Source organism: Stegodyphus dumicola, chromosome X1 (genome assembly GCF_044657685.1).
Source record: "Stegodyphus dumicola isolate Sdum_Otavi_A_Nest chromosome X1, ASM4465768v1".
NCBI classification, from domain to species: domain Eukaryota; kingdom Metazoa; phylum Arthropoda; class Arachnida; order Araneae; family Eresidae; genus Stegodyphus; species Stegodyphus dumicola.
The window spans coordinates 40705192-40728795 of NC_140780.1; the positions used below are offsets into that span (position 1 = coordinate 40705192).

General features: G+C 33.5%; 1 protein-coding gene across 1 annotated transcript in view; it reads left to right on the plus strand.

Moving 5' to 3' along the window:
* The window catches only part of LOC118200967 (uncharacterized), a 40202-nt gene extending 24504 nt beyond the window's left edge, over nucleotides 1-15698 (plus strand). The window contains exon 2 of the mRNA XM_035372963.2: nucleotides 12597-15698. Coding sequence (XP_035228854.1) covers nucleotides 12975-13643 — 669 coding nt within the window. The 5' untranslated portion in view covers nucleotides 12597-12974 and the 3' untranslated portion in view covers nucleotides 13644-15698. The remainder of the gene's footprint in view (nucleotides 1-12596) is intronic.
* The last annotated feature ends 7906 nt before the right edge of the window (nucleotides 15699-23604 follow it).

Sequence of the window (23604 nt, forward strand, 5' to 3'; positions counted from 1 at the left end):
CAGTTTTAACGTTTATTTGACCATATATTTTTATGTTAACCCTACTGTACTAATTACAATATAATGTAAGCATTTCGTTTTCACATTTGTAACATTTTAATTAAGAAATGGACTACTTTATAGTCAGCATTATCTTAGTTATCTATATGAAGATTTGCTTTGTAGAGACATAAGTTATTTTAAGCAGAAGACATGGAAAATGAGCAATGCCCTCACTGGGACTCGAACTTCGGACCTCTCGAAATACGCGCCGAGTGTGCCGGCGAAGGCATGTTAACAAGGAGGAAGAAATACTTTATACAGTACAAAGTCTGTAATCTGGACTTCCATTATCCGGAATGATCTATAATCCGGACATCAAAGCCACAAACTTACGCATGCGCGTAAAGCCAGTAAAGCGTTTACCCATGCGCCCTTCCGATAATGAAGAAAGTAACAGAGAACGTTATTGAAAAAGAAAAAATTTCGATTGACAAGTTAGTCGGTATTCTCGACACAGCAATTGCAGGACTTGAACAGTGGAACTTTGTAACTGAACAAGAAATTATGTCTGTTTATAGAATTAAAGAGAAAGTATTAGCACAAAAACGAAGCAACTTAAACAACTTACATTGGAAGAAATGTTTACTTAAGTAAGCAAATGAATATTAAGTTTTTTTTTTTTTTTTTTTTTTAAATTTTGATACTCTTTACATCATAATTGCTCTTTATTCATAAATTACGGTTTCATATTTTTAGTTGTATAATTTCTGCATGCCATCTTACCAGATTTAAATTGATGATCTATAATCCGGAATCGCCGAAGTCCCGAAGAGTCTAGATTGCGGACTTTGTACTGTATATACTTAACCTTTTTAAGGGCGAATAGGGAGTAGCCAGATTCTGGTGGATACACCTTTTTCGTTCGGGCGCCACTGTAGAGACATTAGGCTATTTTGAAGCAGAAGTACATGAAAAATGAGCAATGCCTCGCCGGGACTCGAACCTGGATCTCTTGAATACGAGTGTGCTGGCCATTATATAACGAAAGCATGCTAAGAAGGCGGGAGAAATGCCTTAAAGCTTAATTAGCAATTTAAACTGCGCTTCTTTTTATGATTTTTATTTTATATTTTTGAGATTTCTCTTATTTGAAATTTTAATGTTTCGTAAACACGTGAAATTCCAGTTACTGTGACTAAGGTAACAGAAGCAATTTTATGAAAACAGAAACCGATTCCTGATATTACTAGAAAACATGAAATATTAAAACATAATGCGAAGTTACATACAATAAATAAAATGTGCTTACGCATCATGTTCATTTATATATATCGAAAATCAAAATATGATGCACATTCATGTTGTATTGATCTTTCGTTGTACTTTCATCTGTAAAACATATTATTGGAATGTGTAATTACATTGTGCTCGCAGCAAAAACTGCTTTTTTTTCACTGATGTGCCATCCTGGACTAACCTTCTATAGTCCAGGAGGGCACATCAGTGAAAAAAAATCATTTAAAGATGTCCTCCAAAAAGGTTTAGTGATAATTGAGCTCGTTCCCAAAACCGCCTTAATTTTTTTTTTTTTTTTTTTTCCCGTTTTCGCCTTAGAGGAGAAAATACAATAATTTTATTCACAGTTCAGCCTGTTCGGAGAAATATCCTCTCATTTCAGTCCTAACACAGTCTGTGTTTTTACACCCTTTCTATAAGTAAGAGAACATACAGTCAGCGCTTTCAGCGATATAAGACTTAAACATTCTCAAATTCTGAACAGCAGAGATCAGTATTTTTTTTTTTTTTTTTTTTTTTTTTTTTTTTAATGAGCTTTACAGTGGTTAAATCCTTTATTTCCGAAATCATCACGAATCTCAATGGACATTTAAACCATTCACCAAATTCATCAAAATGATGCTGAAAACAGATTTTCCAATCATGAAAACACTATACCTGTAATTTCATATTGTATGAGATTAATTGACCTTACCCTAGCAACGAGTTCAACATGGGTATAGAATCAAAGGCGAAGAGAGAAATAAGATATTATAAAACCAATCGTAAGATTAACAGCATGAAAAGTAAACGAATCTCTGTATTTAAAGGCAGTTATGATAATCTAAAATTTCGACCAATAATATAAGTAAAAAATATATAAGGTCTTTACATTCATAGCCCTACCAATGGCCGAACGATTAAAGATTGCTGGTAGTTCGTTCTTAACAAATGGGTTGGCTGCATGGTTGGTTTTCATGTTTTTCCTACGTGTAACGTGAATACAAGTTAGTTTCCTATAGAAAGTCCTCTACGAAGGCATCTCTCCCATTGAGTAGATTTGATCTGGGTTCGATTCTAGGTGAACGAGCTGGCTGTATGGACGTTTTCATGGTTTTCCTCATGTGTAAAGTGTATATGAGCCAGTTTCCTTAGAAAGTCATCCCTTTTCGTGGGCAGATAGCTCTATTTGTTTTGCCGTAACCTCAATAAACCAAATCAAACCCGCATGAGCCAGTTTCCTTAGAAAGTCATCCCTTTTCGTGGGCAGATAGCTCTAGTTTGTTTTGCCGTAACCTCAATAAACCAAATCAAACCCGCTAGGTAGATAGAGTTCTTGAGCTTTGTTTCCATATACAAATAACCTACTCTACTCTAGAGCTTTGTATCCATATACAAATAACCTACTCTACATTAATAATAGCCATGTTTAATTTTCTCGATAATTAGTCTAGCTAATATTAAATACAATCAAAAAATTACTAAGGAGGTAGCTAACTTAAAGAACGATTATAGTGATGCTTCAATACCATTATTTAATTATGTTCTTAAAAAGTACTAGTCTTTTCTGAGGTGATCAATCTTAGGAACATTGTGACAGGTTTCCTGTTTTAAATGCTGTGCATATCACTAAAACACTTATATTTTGTAAGCAAATTTAACTTTCTCACTAATTTATATATGTAAATCATTCATAATCATCAGCAGTATTTCAAAGACAGAAATTTTTAAATAAATGAGTTAAAATTCTTATTTAAAGAATTTCTCAATAAAATAATCACAGTTAACAACTCTCAGACACAGTTTACACATATATGTTTCAACAAAGCGTGCTGGTATATATATTCAATGTAATAAAAGACTGGCTTCAAAAATTGCTTTCAACTCACTAAAAAAGTTATAAGGTATTTCTCCCGCCTTCTTGGCATGCCTTCGTGGTGTGGTGGTCTGCACGTTGGGCGCGTATCCAGAGGTCCGTGGTTCGATTCCCTGCGAACGCGTTGCTAATTTTTCAAATCTCCTGCTTCTGAAAAAAGATACCTAATGTCTGTACAGTGGTGCCCGAACTAAAAGGGTGTTTGCGATGATTCTCCACACCCAGGATTTGGTGACTGGTTAGCCTAAAAACCCCAATCGCCCTTTGAAAGAGGGGAGTGTATAAGGTATTTCTCAGGCCTTCTTGGCATGCCTTCGTGGTGTGGTGGTCTGCACACTGGGCGCGTATCCAGAGGTCCGTGATTCGATTCCCGACGAAGGCGTTGCTAATTTTTCATGTCTCCTGACCCCCCCAAAATACCTAATGTCACTACAAAGTAGTGATAAATAGTGATAGTTTACCCTACAGTCTATTTCCAGCAATGTGGAAAGGTTTGCAGCAATGGGGAATAAACAGAATGCATATCACTGCTTATGTATCTCAAATACATTGCTCGTAAGAATTCTATTACTACAGAGCACAATTACGTTACACAGGAAACACATATATACCCAGTAACTTCCTACCAAAATTTCAGTCTTCATACCACATACTTAAAATATATAAAAAAATAAAAATTAAAAAATTAATAATTCTTCGAGAAGACTGTAGAATAAAATGACGTTTTCCATCTACATGCCAAACATTTATTTATGCTATGAAGACATAGAACAATAGACTTAAGATATCTGATTACACAGTGCTTTGCAGTTCTCGCTTACGTGCGATACTCACCATTGACGTTGACTAACTACATAGAAAAGCACTGCACAGCAGAGAACTTGCTTATTATGGGCATGCACTAGGTAATCAACGGCGGTTGCCAACATACCCCCTTTCGAGGCTGATTCTCCTATTCCTGAAAAGTAAAACAAAATACATATTAAACATTGTTCAATCCTATTATTGTACAACAGTTTTGATGTTTAACAGGAGTCAGGGGTTTGGTTAACACATCAGCTCCCATCACTGCTAGGTATGTACTGCACTATCCAATTCACCGCGCTCATATACTTCGTGCACAAAATGATGGCGAATGTCTATGTGCTTTGTACGGGAGTGAAACACCCAGTTCTTCATAATTTGAGCTCCTTGATTGTCGCAGTATATTGTTGTTGGATTTTCTGTGTTGTAACCCAGCTTCTTCAGGAAACGACGTAGGTAGACGGTTTCTTTGGCGGCCTAAGACAAAGCCTAATATTCCGCCTCCGTTGAAGATAGAGCTACACTGCGTTGTTTTCGTGATTCCCAAGTTATGGCTGAACTACTTTGTGTATAATATACAAAACCTGTGTGGGACTTTCGATCATCGACATTTGATGCCTAATCTGCATCCACAAAGGCGGTGAGTGATTTTCCTGTTTGCGTATTAATTAGTCCTTGATTTTGGGTTCCTTTTAGATATCGAAGTATTCTTTTCGCAGCATGCCAATGTTCTTTGCCGGGATTGTTGTTAAATTGACTTAAGAAATTTATGGCGTATGTGATATCTGGTCTAGTAGCTACTGAAAGGTACATTAGTGATCCTATCAGATTTCTAAATGGAATATTTTTCATGTCAGCGGTTTCGTTTCGTTTTTAGCACTCATCTCTTTTGATAATATTTTGTTAATATCTATAGGACTTAGCATTTTGCATATTATACCGATTTAAAATATCATCAACGTATTTTTTTTTTGAGAAATTTTAATTAAATTCTCATTTTGGCAAAATTATATGCCTAAGCAACAATGCAATTTCTCAAGTCTTTCATTTTGAAAGCGGAAGCTAAACTATCGCGAATTGTTTCACACGTTTACTTAGAATTGGTAAAAACGATAAGATCGTCGACATAAACAATTATAATAGTTTCACTGTTAGACGTCTTTTTAATATAAACATAATTATCTGAATTAGGAGATTTAAATTTCATTTTAATTTTTCATCTAACTTTTTGTACCATTGACGTTCTGACTGTTTAAAACGGTATAATGATCTTTTTAAAAGACACACTTTATCCGAATTAGTTTCATCCCGAAAACCTTCGGGAATTTCCGTATAGATTTCTTCATCTAAATTTCCATTGACATAGGCCATTACAAAATCTAATTGGTAACCTTTCAGACTGTGTTCTACAGCGTAGGCTAAAACTGTTCTTATGGAACTTAATCTAGCAACAGGGTAGAAGTTTTCAGTGAAATCGAGACCAGGGATTTTAGTACACCCTTTTAACGATCTGAAAACAAGAAAGTGTACTTTGAATTTTTTGATAGTGCCGTCATGATTGTATTTTAATTTAAGAACCTATTTACTACCAATAACTTTCTTGTTTTCAGGTCCTTTTACTTATTTCCAAGCCTTTTCTTGAACAAGGGAGTTCTGACAGCATGGCATTATGCCAGTTTTCAGCCATATGGTCCATTTAATGCTTCTTGCACCGTATGATTAATGCTTTCCTCAACAACATTTTGAATTTGTTCATTTTTATTTACAACTGTACAGTGATATTCCTTTTTAGGCTCTTTATCCTGGCAAACCTGTTTTTATTGTCTTGGATCGACAAGGCCCCCTTTTAATCAGGATAGGAGACATTGATTCGCTATCTAAATCACTTGCGCTTTCCTTTTCAAATTAGGCTTCCTTATAATTGGAATCTGACTCATCTTATTTTCTTACAAGCATTAAAATCACGGAACGTTCTAAAACTGCTGCCATCAGAAGCCGGAAAAAGTCAGGGAATTCGAAAAGTGACCAATAATATCAGGGAATTCAAATATTTTAGCCGAAACCTGGAAAATTAAGGGAATTTCATACGGCGATCCCCCAAAAAGCGATTTTTGCGCCAACGTTGGAAGCGGATCACTTTCATGATGAATGAGTTTATCGCGTCAGCCTCATTCCGGCAGCTGGCGTGGAGCAGTTTTCGCGACGCCAATCAGATTGTCTTTCAGCATCTCTGGTTTCCAGTAACCTCCAGAATCCAGTAAGCGTAACTCGCATATTCTTGCGATGAACAAGTGTGATCCCTGCTTGTTGAAAAGAAAGAAAATTCTGCATTTTAGTTTAGAGAACTTGTTTTTCTGTTATCAGCTTCAGTTAAAAAATCTTTTAAGCGAAAGTTTATAATATTTTACACTTTATTAAATATTTTTTTAATGTATGTTTACTTAATATTCTATCGCATTTGCTTGTGGAAATGATAAGAATTCATGTAACGCATTTTTAAAGTTAAAAGAAATCTATTGATGCTTTTTGAATCCTATTATTGTGTATTATTAAAAAAAATCAAATTGAAATGTTAAGCTTTATTGTTGGCGGCGTTGATATACTTGTATTATGATTATCGGACTTCGAAATTATGCAAGGAAATGCAAGATACTTTGCTTAGTAAATGCCAAACTATTTATTTGCTCTGAACCTGATTTTTCATTGTTTTGATTTTTAGATAATTTGCATTTAAAATTTCATTTTCAAGAAACAAACAACGACGAAACTTACGGCCGAACTAAAAAACAAACGCGATAAATAGAATAATGCATGCAACCCATTTTTATTCCTTGTACGAAGTAAAAAGGAAGTATTGTAATCGCGAAAAGTTTCAGGCAGCATATTTCAACGAAAATATCCATTTTGACCGCTATCGAATGCAATTTAACGATGTTTTTGCGTGATATCTGTACGTAAGGACAGAATAAAAGACTCGTTTCCTCCAAAAAAATTATAAAACTGCTTTAAAATTAATTGTGAAGAGAATTTTTTGTGGCGTCTGTACGAACGTATGTACGTACGTACGTACGTATCTCGCATAACTCAAAAACGAGTAGCCTCAGAACGTTGAAATTTTGTATATAAGACTGCTATAACATGCAGATGTGCACTCGTATTTTGGTTGCAATCGGCCGCACCAAACGTATATAAATATATTTATATATATATCCGCTCTGTTACCCGGCTCAGTGATCTCGGTTTCTTTACTCTTATATGTTTGTAAATTGTACATTTTTCACTTTAATTGTACATTTTTTTTTTTTTTTTTTTTTTTTTTTGAATTATGTTGGTTTTATCTTCCGGTTAAGGTTTTTAAGCCTTTAGTAAATCTGTATGCAATATTTTTAGAATTATCAACAATTTTAAAGTTGTTTTAAGTGCCGCTAGGCCTTTTTTTATGGCGGACATTGATTGTTTACACTTGAAACAGCAGTGGATTTGTTGCCAATCTAGAGAAAATTAGCTTCGCAACAACAAAGATAACGCCTTCATTTATTATTGCCAATTAAATCATGCTTAATCCTTTCTGAAATTTTTTCGAGGAAATAAGTGTTTAAGATTTACTTCGTAATTTTTAATATAGATATTTTGAGTTTTTATGTATTTTTGCCTTCTCCCGAAGTGAGAACTGAATTAATTGAATGAGAAATACTCAATCGTCTGTGAAAAACTATTTCTTTTTTTTGTTTTATTTGCTTAATTTCTTTTATACATCATTCTAGCTTTATTATAGTATTTGAATAGAACATGTGGCAATGATTAGGTAATTCTATTCTTTAAATGATATAAATTTTGTGCATTCTGAGTTATAATATGAACGAAATATAATACTGTTAAGTGAATCTAGCGCCAGAGTGTCGCTATGGTAAACAAATACTAGAGTGAATTTTAAAGAATGCATTTATTCTATTGTGGTTTATGCGCTGTCGGCGAAATAGATTTAATTCAATCCAATAAGTTTAAATGAAATGCAAGAAAAAATGCGTATAATTTAGTATTCCGTACAAGGAAGTCATGTGATTAACACATCAAATTTTTTACATATATCGTGTAGTAAAAGTAAGTAATGAATCCTTCTCGCTCTTAAAAATTCTGATTTTGTTCAGCCTTTCCTTCGCTCCCCGCCAATTCTTGTGCAAAACAAAATCTTTTAAACCTTTTTAATAAATGTCTCATTTGACATTTTGCAGTAAGAATTTTAATAATAATAATCAATTTAATATACCTATATTCGTCAAAATACCGTTGATTATTGTAATTCAACTTTTAATCTTTTTCAAGCTTTAAGTAAATAATGTTATTCATGTCATTTGATGTGGCTTCCTCCTTCTAAGTTTATTTATTATTAGTTAATGCTTTCAAATTGCAGGCAATTTACTCTGCCATATTCGTGAAACTAATTTTATCATTACGATGACATACCACCACGAAATTTAGTTCACGTACTTTTTACTTAATGTTTGCTACTATATAGTTATAAAGTACATGAATTTATTTTTAAACATTCCTAAATTCCTATTCTTTCTTTCCTTAAGCTGTAAAATGTCTGGGAAAAAAAAAAAAAAAAAAAAAAAAAAAAAAAAAGGGGGGGGGACATTTTTAATTCAGATTGGGCAAATTCTAATCTCAATCCTCAGTGGAGTCCATGGTTGCAACTTATTGAAGAAGCTCCTAACATGGCAAAATGTACGTTTTGTCCCAAAAAAAAAAAAAAAAAAAAAAAAAAAAAATACATGCTCAGTTACATGGGAAGGAAAGCAGTCACCAAGCCACATAAACAGTCTAAAGCATAAGAAAATCATATTTATGATGATGAACTCAGAAAAAATTTTTTAAAAAAATTGTCCGGATAAAAACAGTTCTGAAGCACAATAATCTCCGGTGCCAATGGCTGAATCATCAAATTTAAACTCCTTCGTAACTAAGGACAAAGTGTTAGCTGCGGAATTACTATGGGCTATGAAACTTATTTGTTTATGTGTTTCTGTTAATGCATTTAATGGTGCTTCTTTCTATTCCGAATTTTTAGAATAAAATCTCAACTTTCATCCATAATTTTAGAGCTATATTCATTTTTTCATGTACTCATACAAAATTCTTTCTTATTATTCTGAATGCTCAGTACCTTTTAATTCAGTAATTTGTACTAATTGAATGCATTCTACATCACATTCAAAGTGTTAGCTGCGGAATTACTATGGGCTATGAAACTTATTTGTTTATGTGTTTCTGTTAATGCATTTAATGGTGCTTCTTTCTATTCCGAATTTTTAGAATAAAATCTCAACTTTCATCCATCATTTTAGAGCTATATTCATTTTTTCATGTACTCATACAAAATTCTTTCTTATTATTCTGAATGCTCAGTACCTTTTAATTCAGTAATTTGTACTAATTGAATGCATTGTAAATCACTTTAAATGTCCCGACTATGCAAATTTTCACTTTATTACCTTTTCCTACACTAAGTACGGATATTTCTGCCTTCATGAACGACTTTCATGTGAAATTGACGAAATTTGACGTTACATGTAGAAAAAAAATTTATAAGATAAACATTTCCAGTATCGAATGAGAGATGAATGATCATCGATTTTACCCATTGGTTACAATTTCATCTCTTGAAAGTTTGTTTTATTGATATACATTTATTTCTAACGCATAGTGTTAACACATTTTTTTAACTTAGTCCAGTTTCAACTTAATTCGCTAGACAATTTCATATAGAGACTATTTTTTAATTTCTTAGACTAAAATGTTCTTTCACAAATGTCAGTTTGCATTAATTTGTTTTCTTATGAACGAAATCTTGTGAAGTACTTTACACAACATATATCATTACCAATATACCTATATTTACAGAAGGAACCAAAGAGTAAGAGATAGGACCTATATTTACAGAAGGAACCAAAGAGTAAGAGATAGGACCTATATTTACAGAAGGAACCAAAGAGTAAAAGATAGGACCTATATTTACAGAAGGAACTAAAGAGTAAGAGATAGGACCTATATTTACAGAAGGAACCAAAGAGTAAGAGATAGGACCTATATTTACAGAAGGAACCAAAGAGTAAGAGATAGGACGATAGGACTGCGAGAACGAATTCCAGCTATCGCAGCGAGGCTTGAGGCTGAGTCTGTGTAGATGATATTGGGCACTGTGGGATTATTCTTCAGGTAGAGAAGAGCTGCTCTGATTGCTATGAGCTCCGAGGGGAGCCTGACTGCAATACCGAAGGGCCCGGGTTTGAATCCCGGAGAAGGCATGGATGGAGTGGTCAATACCGACATAAGCACGTGCCAGCCATTGGGGGGGGGGAAAGATACTGGCAATGATAATTTAACATGGATTAATAGTATGTAACTTTTGCACATTAATAATCCATTAGAGAAGCATTTGCAGGAAAAAAATAGCAACGTAATTGAAAGATTACTTCAGGATGCTGCCAAAATTATAAACTTTGTTAAAAAGCGTGGCCTTAGTAACCCTTTATTTTCAAATCTCTGGAAAGATATAGACTCAAACTACAAAAATTTATTGTTACACGCAGAATTAAGATGGATGTCAAGAGGGTAACGTTTAACGTAAGAAGCCTATTCTAATTAAAAGACGAAATTATTAGATATTTCCCTGAACAAAAATCTGATCTTGCTGCTCTTATGACTGAAGGCTATCAAATGAGTGCTAGCAAAGCTGTGCTATTTGCCAGATATATTTGAGAAATTAAATGATCTATTCAAGGAAATAATAGCAATATAGTAAGCTGGAATGATAAAATTGAAAGTTTTATTTAAAAGTTCAACATTTGGAAGAAGATGATGGAAAACGATTCTTTGGAAATGTTTCCAACAATTTTATAATTGAATAATAATAACAATAATGATGATAATATTTGTTAAAATTTAAGTAGAAAATGTTTTATAGTTAGTCACTTAAAAAAGTTTTAGAGGCACAGCTCTACAAATGTTTTATACATCGGAATTATTTCAAAAAATTACCTTGAATTCAAAAATCATTTTTGATTAGCATGAATGGTATGTAATCATCTGCCATATATAGCCCAGGAGGAATTTGGTGAAATATCGAGCGACTCAGGTTTAACACCTGAGATTGTACAAAAATCCATGAGTGGTCGGAGCTAAGAGTGATTTTCGCACAGTTTCTTGAAATGGCATTACTTATATGAAATGATGTTTTTCAGCTTTAACGCTTGTTAAATCCAAATATTGTTCAACACTGAAAAGTACTGAATATGCTTTACATCCAGCAGAGTCAAATATTTCATCGGAATTTAATTTGTTATGCAGTCGAGCACATCTGCCTCATTAAATGTTGAATTTCTTTCATTAAATTTTATATGCTTGAAACAAATCCTAAAACTACTACTTTTCATACGTATATTATTTACCAAAGAAATAAATTATTAATTGGAAAGTATTAATTTATATTATATTTAATATCGAGAGTCGAAAAAAATCTCAGTAGAAAAGGGAGTAATGAATGAAAATAATTTAAGAAACGTTGATCAAATATATTGCTTTTTCCGTTGCTTTCCTTTTGTCTTATTTCTCCTTTTTTTTTTTCCTTCCGTCTTTTAACGTATAAGAACTATTTAAATTCATTTTCATTTGTTTGAATTATTTTTCATCAGTGTGGTGCTGTGTAATCTGTGTTTTGATAATTTCGGGGAATTATATGTTATGTAGTGTCTATATTATTATGAAGTTTCGTTTATTAATTCGTATTGTTAATAAACGAACACATTGTGTCAGCCCACCAATTAATTTTAGTTGCTTTAGCAGCCCGCCCCCTCCCCAAAAAAAATAACAGCTTTAGAAAATTATTAAAAATTATATTCGGAGTTTTTAAATATTCTATTATTAAGAATCATTATATTTTAAAACATGATTTGGATATGAAAGAACGTATAATCTGAATATATTAGAATGGAATGAGAATTGTACGTAATGGTTTCCAGTAACTCACTACTCACTGGTAGAGCTACATTGAGTCATAACGTCTTTTGTTAAGAAACTTTCTAATAATATGTAGAGACGTTAGGTTAACTGGAAGCAGGAGAGATGAAAAACGAGCAACGCCCTCGCCGGGAATCGAACCACGGACCTCTGGAATACGCGCCCAGCGTGCAGACAATTACACTACGAAGGCGGGAGAAATACCTTATAAATATTTAAACTGTACTGAAAAGCCTTATTACGAAAGATTTTTTTTTTTTTTTCTCTGAAAAACTTTCAGAATAACACCTATTCGTCCTAACAAAAATTATAAATAGAAATGCCAAGTAATTGTAAAGTGATGAACAAAGTTAACCTCATTGAGCAGTAATTTTTGAAGTTAATAAAATAGGACACATACATTCAAATTACTGCAGCAGATTCTAAAGAATAAGTCTGGGGTTGAAAAGTACATGAAAAGGAGTAAATATGTTGGCTCATGTCAGCTTTGTTCCCAGTTCAGCATACTCTTTGTGATAGGAAGAATCTTTCAAATGATAATTATTTAATAGTTTAATATCTTTACTTATATAAAATTATTTATTATATGTAAAACTATTTGATATAGTGTACTTTAAATTAAAATAAAATTTATTTTCAGGTCTGACAAATATATTGGCTTAACTGGGATTCCAAAGAAGATTTACAGCTCCTGCTTGCTTCATGGAGAACCTGTGTATTAGATGATGCCGGACCAGTGACTTTGTTGTTGAACTCTCCTGAGATCTCAAGTTATAAAAAGGAAATCTTCCTGCCATCCACTAAAGAGAAAATGTAAAGATAAGAAAGCATAGGTTCCGGAAATGACAAGTTATTGTGTTTTATAAATACTCCATGCTGCTTCTGTGTATGAAATTTTATAATTTAAGCTAGAAAAGTTTGGATACTGCGTTCACAAGGACATTGCATCAAACTTTTACTTTTGTTTCAGTTTTGGGTATAGGGGGGGAAAAATCAGAAATTTATTCATGATATTTTCATGAATCGATGTTTCGCTTGTAATATAAAAACCGATTATTTAAAGAAAACTGCCGATTTTATCTTGCGTAATATTTCATGTAAGAGCTATAATAACGTTTCTAGTGCTGATATGGCTGTTACTCGTGATGATTATGACGACGTTTTTCATAAAACGTCTGAGGAAGTACCTAAAAATTTACAGATCAGAAGTGAAAAGAGCAATTCTTTTGATCGAGAAACTGTTATCATGAGTTCTTCAAGTTCTCATACGTTTGATAATAGTCCAAATAAATCTCTTACTCGTAATGAATATGACAACCTTTTTTGTGAAGACGATTTTCATAGAAAATCTGAGGAAGTACCTGAAAGTTTACAAATCAAAAGAAAAAGGAGCAATTCTTTTGATCGAGAAACTGTTATCGTTAGTTCTACAAGTTCTCGTAAGTCTGATAATAGTCCAAATAAAACAAATTCAGGTAAATTAAACTCAGTTGAAGTTGAGCAGTCTTGCAGTAAAACCTGGCAAACATTGGACACTCCAAACCCTGCATTCAGCTCTAAGAAACAAAAGAAACTTTCCTCATCTGTGGAAAAGGCCATTCCTCTGTCTCCTTGTCATCATATTCTTATCTCTGGAAATTCTCGCCACAGTCTGGAGATTCAGCATAATTCAGCATCACAGACTTAATTCAGGTAGCAGTTACACTCAAAATTTAGAGATTCAATATAACCGTGAAAATAATAGTGCACCTCAAATTTTCATTACTGAGAAATGTGTTTCTTATTCTTTAGAATCTGACCAACCAGCAGTTACCGCAAATAAAGTATCATTTACATTGCCAGAAGATCCTCGTTTCAATAATCAAAACCTTAAACAGAAAACCGATGTTTGTCTAAAACGTGTAAAATGGGAGTCTGACCAGTCGTTAGAATCATTAGAAGAAGATCCTTCTCAAACCTTAAACAAGAAAGTGATGATGAAAAGTGATGAATCTTAAACAAGAAAGTGATTTAAACAGGAAAGTATGTCTAAAGCTTGTACAACCTGGTGTTTGACTGCCGTGATAATAGAACAAACAATAGTAATGTTTATTTACTGTATTCAAAAAGCAAGTTGGCCAGCTTTAGGAAAATGCCAGCTCACTACTAGATTCCCATTTTACACGTGGTGCTGCAGCCAAGCATTTTCCAGAGACCAATATTATTGCAAGTTACTTTCAACGTGAAATTAATTCTCCCTTCCCTGCACCAAAACTGAAAACTGAAAGTTCAAGGTATTACACCTACTAAATATGTGCAGGTTTTTTAGGTTAGGAAAAGTAAACAGATATATGAATCAAAATGAAATAATCAAATCGAAAGAAAAATTACTGATATTTTATATGAACAAAATAAAGATTTAATTGAACAAAAGTTGAAAAGGAAAGCTGTACTGAATTTAATCATTTGGAAGGGAAAATAACATCCGACAGAAAATTGCAATGCGACTCTTTCTTTGTCTCCAAAAGAAGGTGATGGAAAATTATTTCCAATTTTTAATTACTGGTTTACAGAAGGAGCTTTCCGAAGGTTATAAAATAATGCAATCTACTGATGAATCTTTTGATGGAAGAAGCAAGCTCTGTAATTCATTAAAATAATCTAAACGTATAAGGTAATGTATAATTGTTTTTAGAGTAGAAATTCATTGCTTGCTAGTTGATGTGTTGTTAGTAGTGAGTGTAGAGTATGATGTTCTTTCTGTAAATTTGTTGAGATTTTTTAAAATTTCTATGCTAGCTAATGTAATCAACATTTATTTTGAACAAAGTATTTGGTTCTCGAATCATAATCAGTTTAATTTTTTAATGTCAATATGTTATATTTTTTTGAGATTTTAATACGATGTGTGAATTTTCTGTTTTTATGGTCAAAATTCAAAGATTTATAGCATTAATTCCTCACTTCTCTTATAGTAATGTTTAGAAACTACATACAGTTTAGCATTTGAATATTATCTTAAAATCAACAATTTATTTTTTGCTTTCTTAGAATAATGTAACTGTTGTCAAAATAAATTTTCTTTGCACATATTGTTTACTTGAGTACTATCTGGTAATAAAGCATTTAATTTTTTTCCCTTTTTTTTTTTTTTTTTTTGGTTGCTGTTGTTGTTAAAGCCCAGTAATATTACAGTTGTCTCTCAAAACAGTAGCACCAGTTGTAGATAATTGTTGCAAAAAAAAAAGGTGATATGTAAGTGGTCAAATAACTCGCATTTTCTTCACACACACACCATGATATAATATGCAAGTATTTGTGTCTGAAATGTATGTAATGTGCCTAATTTACTTTTTAATGAGGAAAGACTAAAAATGTGTAAGAAAAAGTTCAATGTATTCCTAAAACAGTTTTATTATTTAGAAAATTAGTGGTAGTGAATAAACCTGCATTATATTTGTGAAAGTCATGAGCGTGTGTTTAAAATATTACATTCATAATTTGTGTAGCTGTTATCAAACATTAAAATTTCCTGTTATGTGCTTTAGCAAAATTAAAAAAAAATTATGAATCATCATAATTTGGGTTTAAAGGATGAAAATTGTATAATTATTTACTGTGTATTTTTTATGTTAGTCAATTTTAGGTTACATGTTATATGCAATTGCAGTGCTATTGGTTTGTTTCCTTACTTTTGTGCTTCATCTAAATTTTATGTTCTTGAATACAAGTAGAATAAAGATGAAAGTTTGTCTTTGATGAGAAATTTACTTTGACGTTCTTATGCTACATTTTGATTATATTTTTCTCTGAAATATATAACATTATTTGCATGTATCAGCATATAAAACAATTCTTTTGAGTTTTAACACTATAGCTCATTGGCGAATAATTAAGAAAATTTTTAAAAGTGCGTAAAAATAAAATTTGGTATTGGTATTAGAAATTTAAAATGCCTTAAATATAAATAGGTACGTATAGTATTTGGTAATTTTAAGTTCAATGAACTTCTAGAAGATTTTTATAAGCACAATGTGTATTTCATATATCCTGAATTTTTTCTGTTTTCAGTGTTCAATATATACTGTTAAATGTACGTATTATTTATATTATTAAAATTGGATTTAAGCTTTCTTTAACATAAAATGTTTTCTTTATATGTGTGCAATAACTTGAATAGAAAATTTAAATAGAATGTGTGTATTTGGTATGGATTTTTAAAGAAAGCTTTATTGCAAATCTTCCACTTATCTACGTTGGATAAAACTGTTTTGACTCGAAATCCAACTTCGTTTAATATCCATTTTATTAACGTAACTTAACTGCTGCTTACTTAGAATGGGAATTTCCCGATTCACAACATACCAGAACAGATATATCAACAATGTTGCTATTCAAGAACAACTTAATTCAACGATAATAAATAGGTGGCGCTTTCAATCACATTAATAATGCAACTTTCTCCCACCTTTCGATAAAAGATATTATATCAAAATTATATTATAAAATTACAAAATCTAAGTTTAAAGATCATATTCCTTGAATTTAGTAGGCGTTTTAATGTTCCGACCACTTCTGGTGATTTACTCCATAAGAAATTCGTGAACAATCTCCGACTCCTTTTTTGAAAGTTCCTCTTCTCGTTTGAATTACTTGAAGCTTGAATTTCTAAACTATAGATACGTTGGACAGGTCTGAGTAATTCTCCATAAGCAGTTTTCAAACGCACTAATCTACTATTACCGTGTTTACCAGGGTAAATGTGGATTACACGCCCCAGTGGCCAAAACATACGTTTTTGATTGATATTTTCAATTAAGACAATATCACCAACTTTTAGCGACTACTCTGGAAATTTTGAAGATTGTTTGAGCAGTAGTTGTACTCTGTTCTAAACCTCTGTCTCAAATTTTCTCCAAGACGTTGTTGGTATTGAATTCTTTTTGTGAAATTCACTTTGTCTATATGATCCAGATCAGGAACGCTCACTTCTTGAATAGGTTGCAGGAACATTGCTGGAGTTAAAGGCTGCAAGTCATCTGGATTTTCTGATATGTATGTAATAGGCCTTGCATTAATTATGGACTCGCAATCACAAATCAAAGTTGACTGTATAAGCGCTGTATACTGTATAAACTGTGACTGTATGACTGTATAAGCGCATTCCCAGAAACCCACCAAGCCGCGGTAGGAGGAATTATCTTTGTAGTCATTACTTTCCAGTCAATCGAGTTAAAAGATTATTTGTGCCGACGAAATTACTCCCATTATCGTTATAAATGATTAGAGGTCGCCCTCGATGGGCTGTAAATCTTCTTAGGTTGAGTAAAAACGTCTTAGTTGACAAAGACTGCACCAGTTCCAAATGAACAGCTCTAAAGCCTGCACAGGTGTACAGAACAATCCAGTTCTTGGCTCCTCTCTTCAGAACAAGTGGACCAGCAAAATCAAGACCACAAATTTCGAACGCTGATGCATTTCTGATTCGGTTTTCGGGCAATGCAACAGGAATTGTCTTAATTGCCTTAGCGGTGTTTCTGCACCTGATACATTTTTCAGTTACTTTTCTGACATTCTGTTTTTCTTGCATTTATGATTCAGAAACTTTCCTTTAAATCCATCAATAGAGTATTCAACCCACAATGTAGTAATTCTAAATGCCGTTCTTGGATGTATGTAGCTCAACCCATTTGTGCTTACTGGGTAATAAAATGAGTGTTTTAAAGTTCTCGCAATCTTTTCGTTCTGTCAATTTTATTTTAACACAAATTGTTTCTGAAAAATCTTTGGAATGAGAAATAGATTTCAATCCAGATAAGTATTCTTCAGTAAAAGATTCTTTTTGAACTAAATTAACAATCTTTCTTTTTTATTCTATAAGTTCTTTGTGGATAACTTACCATTCATTCTGTTTCCCTTAGTTTTCCGAGAGTTATTTAAGAATCTTAAAATCCATGCAACCATTCTCATTATTTTTCCACAGTTGAAAAGTACGTAAGAAACCAACCGTTTTCAATCGTGGCATTTAACATTGTCAATGATTTCTTTTCCATTTCTGAAAATACTTCTTGTTTGATCAATGTATCAGATTTTGGCCATTGATCTTCCTCGTCCTTCAGCCAGGATGGTCCCTTTCACCAATGGGAGTCAATTTCTTTACAGTACAACCTCTTGAAGGTAAATCTGCAGGATTTTCTGAACCAGGTATGTGTTTCCAGTCTTGAATATTTGAAAATGTTATAATTTGTTTAACCCTATTTTGAACAAATGCTGTTCACGGTTCTGTTGTGAATCCACTGTAACGCAGTCGATGAATCTGTCCAGAAAAATTCTTTCACATTCGTAAGATTCAAAGCTTTTTTAACAGAGAGAGATAGTCTAACCCCAATGCTGCAAGCCATCAATACCAATCTTGGAACAGACATTTTCTAACGGAGCGATTCTGGATTTGGCAAGTACGAATTGAATTTTCACTTCTCTTTCACTCTTGCTTTTTACATACACAACTGATGCATAAGCTAAACCAGATGCATCACAAAATGTATGCAAACTTACTGAAGAGTCATCATCAATCAATATAAATCTTGGAATTTTCACAAATTTTAGTAAATGAAGTTCATCAAGCCACTTTGAAAACTGCTTTGCCAAATCTTTTGGTATTTCAGCATCCCAACTCAGTTTTGATTTCCAACTTTCCTGGAGCCATAATTTAGGTAAAAGAGTCACTGGACTAGAAAATCCAGTGGGGGATCGAAAACTTGCTGAGCTAGTGAGAGCAAAATTCTTCCAGTTATCGGTTGCTTTGGCTTAGTTATTGCACTGACATTACAAAATAAGCTATCTTCATAACGATCCCAAAATAGACCCAAGACAGGGGTTGATTCAACTAAAACTCCTGCCCTGTTACATTCGAATTTGGCTTCGGCCATCAACTCGATAGACACTTTAACAAATTTATGCATTTCTTCCTCTGAGTCGACTGAAGTGATGCAGTTACTAACATTAAAGTGATTCAGCAATATCTTCAGCTTCGTGTTTTACATTCTCAAGATGATATTTAATAACAGCACCAAGAATGAAAAGGGCTGCAGGTTACTCTGAAAACTACTCTTTTATGTCTAAAAACTTGTAGCTTTTTATTTTTGACATCTTCCCATCAGAGAAAACGGAGATAATCTGTCTTCTTTACAAATGGATATTTGCAAGAATGCCTTTTTTATGTCAGCAATCAATCCTATTTTCTTTTCTCTGAACTTAATAATCACTTCAGGTATTTATTCAATGGTATTTGCTCCTTTTTCTAAACAATCGTTTAAAGAAGGGCTATCTTTTTGTTTACTCGAGGCATCGAAGACGGGTCTAAGTTTTGTTGTTGAATTTTCTTTAAACACTCCACGATGAAGAAAATAATCTGAGGGAACTGAAAGTTCTTCAGACGGTACCTTTTCTAAAATGTTATCTTCAAGCCATTGCATGAAAAAATAAGTATCATAGTTGCCATCCGAAATCCGTTTTGATGTAAGTTTATTTAATCTTTTTTCAGCAATAGTTATATTATCAGGAAGATCCTCAACCTCTTTCTATAGCAATTCAACTTCATATCTACCTTCATTATTTATAGTGACTGTCTTATTTTAAAATGATCTATGACAGCTTCGTCAGTTTCTTTACTGATATACAGTTCATAGGGATCTTTAATTCCAATGGTTTCCAACTCCCAAAGTTTCGTTAAATTGTCATTATGCCTTAATAGTGTAACAGCTGCTAAAGAATGTAGCAGTATTAGTTTCTGATTTTCCCATCAAAATCCCATCCCAGTTGAGTTTCCACTGCTGTTAGTCCAGAGTTTAATTTTTGGATCTTCCCAGTGTAAAGGTTTTCAGAAAAATCCGCCCCAATTTAAATTTCAATGGGCGTGTTACTTCTATTTACATCCATGAAAATAATACCCGCTTTTCTCGGTTCTTCAGTAAATAGTCCATCCGAAACGCTTGGTATGTTTCCACAAATAATTTCTTGATCTAGGACAAAACGTTGTATGTAAATTGCAAACAGTAATGCGAAAACATTCTCGATCTGTGAGGGTTCTTTCACCTACGAAGACAATGTGAGTTAATCTAGTAGAACTGTGAGGTGTTAAGTTCATTAGCAGTAGACTTTAGAATGTAAGATCTCTGTGAGCCAGAATCAATCAAGGCTCGCAGGGGGCGTTTCTTTTCACCTATAATCACTCCCACTATTAGAGTTTGAAGATGAACTTCGCTAGGAGAACGGCACGTATTAGATAAAACATTATTTTCTTCACCTTTAACTTTCGGAGCCATCTTTGGAATAATTTGTAACTCCTTCGGGGTAGGAGTCTTTGGCGTTTGTTTAAATTCCAGGCACAGTTTAATAAAATGTCTTTTATCGCATAACGTACAGCGAACATTACTTTTACAGTTTTTTTATATATAGCCAATTTCAAACAGGTATAATAGAACTTTTTGTTTTTCAACAAGTCTTAAAAAACAGTCCTTGCTTTGATGGGTTTTGTCACGAAACACACATTTAATTTTAGAACCTATCTTAGAACTTACAAATAAATTACTTGCTGTGGGAATGGCAATCTCAGACTCTTGGCACTTCTAAATTTTCTAAAACCAGATTAATTTTGTTTTATACCCGATTTCGCCAGATTTATACGCACATACCCGTCTATTTTTGCTCTTAAGTAATAATAGGATTTGAGCTAGTTTAGTACTGTAAGATTTATCATCTTCATTTAAAGATGGATTCCAACACACAATATTTCCTCTGGAATGCACGACTCTACCAGAGAAAATAGCAGCATACTTGTCCGAAGTTTATCATATGACTGCATTATGTTAGTTTTAGATTTCATATTAGTAGCATTTTTTACTACTAGTCCCAATAACTCTCTAACTTAAAACTCTATTAATAGTTCTTCACAACCGAATTTATTCTGCAAACTCTCTACTGCTTTTAAATAATTCTCAGCAGTTGGAGGGTAACTATAAATTATTTCTTTGGCCCTTGTTGCTGAAGCCATACACTGAATCATTGGAATTGGAATTTATCCTCGGACTCCATATGTTTATCTTCGTGAATTCTGCTGAATTGGCTCCAGAAGGACAACCAATCTAACTTCCCCAAATTTCATCAGTTCAATTTTGGGAAGTTTGAATTTCGATTTCTCGACATTCGAAATTACAGATTCTTGATGAGAAATTACATTTTGTAAAATAGAATTCGCACGTACTCTTGCGGCATCAAATTTTTCATTATACTGGTTAACTGTTTCGTTCTCATTATTATATGCATCACTTTTTGTTTCATCGGCTAACAAAGACTCTAAAATTGCTCATCAATTTCACTTAAACTAGATTTTATTCTTTCTAATGAAACGAATTTAACTAAATCCTCTTCAAAAAGAGTTACTGATTTATTAAAGATTTTAGTAAATGATGCCCTTAACGGCATTCTTTTTCTTACTAAAACATCCATGTTTGCATTTGTTATGAACTAATAGTTATTAAATATTTTCAACAAATATAAACATAACGGATTTTTTACAGGCTTCAGTGACGTCTGATTTGTCACCAAATGTTGGATAAAACTGTTTTGACTCAAAATCCAACTTCGTTTAATATCCAATTTATTAATGTAACCTAACTGCTGCTTACTTAGAACAGGTATTCCCCGATTCACAGCATACCAAAACAAAACAGATATATTAACAATGCTGCCATTCAAGAGCAACTTAAGACGACAATAAATAGGTGGCCCTTTTAATCACATTAATAATGCAACAATCTAATATGCCTACATGAATTCAAATCCTGGAAGGAGCCACGAATTGTCCTCCCTTTTCAGAAGTATAATATTGTTCCATACGATACATCTTGTGCAGCATTGCTGGTGAGGAAAAGGCTAAGTGAGTAAAAACAACAAATACTTAGCTAACTGTTGGATTAAAAAAGAGGGGGGGGGGACTTCCATAATGTACTTAATTACAGCACAGCCATTTCAGTTTTAATGTACAAATTTTATGATTCCATTGTTATATGAACGGGTTACGAAAAATGGCACGTTCAATTTCTTACCAGCTAGTTAATTTTCTGCTCACATAATTCTTGAATAATAGAATCTACACTAATGGTTTGGCTTGGTTTGTTTGATTACGGCTATGCTCTGGAGGGCTGGCTGTCTAAGAGGAGGGATGCCTTCATGGAGGAATTTCTAAGAGAACTTTCTCATATACACGTTACACATAGGGGAAAATCATGAAAACGCCAATGCAGCCAGCCCGTTCGCTAGGATTCGAAGCCCGACAGAGCAAAATGTGCATACTTGGTTTGAAATAGTTTAATGTCAAGATTGCTCACTTACTTTACATCTAATTAGAAGAAAACTTTTCTTTCGTTGGGTTCCTTACTCATTCATCAGTTGGAGTCTTCATGTAGATTATCCTCCCTGGGGGTGTGATATATGTTAGTAGCGATTTTAGAGACTTCGAACAGTTAGATCAATCGTTCTTTTGTTTGAATCATTTGCTAATTATACACTCCCGCGAGTCCGGTACTTTGTTGTAGTCAAGGGGCACCCTCGAAAAGGGCTGAGGCCGAACTCACTTTCCTCTCCGGTGTGAACCCCAGGGTACCAGAGAGGTCAGCACGGACCAAGCATCACCTTACCTTAGTGATTATAAAAGCATTATCCAAGGAAATACATCTCTTGATGTAAATCTCAAAGGATTTCATAATGGAAGCTAATAGTGCATGGTACAAACAACAAATATCCTCAAAACAGAGCGTATTCCAAAGGACTCTTTTAAGAAAATAAGATACATATTTATATATATGTTCAATCTCATGACAGAACAGTGCTTAGCCATGGTGGCACTAGAAAGCAAGGCAGAACTGGCTGTTAACAAACGAAAACGTGGAAACACTTGCACACAGGAATGAGATGTACGCAGAAAAAGTCTCAAAATCTGTAAGATAACAATCAAAGTCTCGTTCGGTGTCAAGGAAGCAGAGATCAGAAGAGGAACAGACTTCAGAAGAAGTAAAGCAGAAGCTTGTGTAAAATATAAATCTCACAAAACTCAAGGTGGGAATAAGGAAAGTAAGGAAGATAAATAAGGGCGAAGTTGCGAAGAAGGATGATATGGCTCTCCTTGATGAAGCTATCAAAGAAAATGAAGCGTTGAAGGAAGCTATGGATATTAAACATCCAACTAGGGTGAATCGCAAGGTCACGGTTTATAATGTCAATGAGGACATCGCCAAACGAAACCTAATTCAGACCATTAAGACTCAAAACACGGAGAATGAAGATGCAATAGTAGAAGTGAAATTCTCCATGACAGGACGTTACGGAAGGAACTGGATGTTAGCTGCGGATCCAGATACCTTCAAACTCATGAAGAGAAATCAGAAAATCAATTTGCAATGGACCAAGAATACTATGAGAGAATTTATCAGAGCAACACGTGCTTTGCTTTTGGACACACCATGGCTGGCTGATGACTACCCGTGTCCCCCTGGAACTGTTCCTACAACCATTGCTCCTCCAGTTTCAAATGCATCAACCCATCAAACTCACGAAGAGAAATCAGAAAATCAATTTGCAATGGACCAAGAATACTGTGAGAGAATTTATCA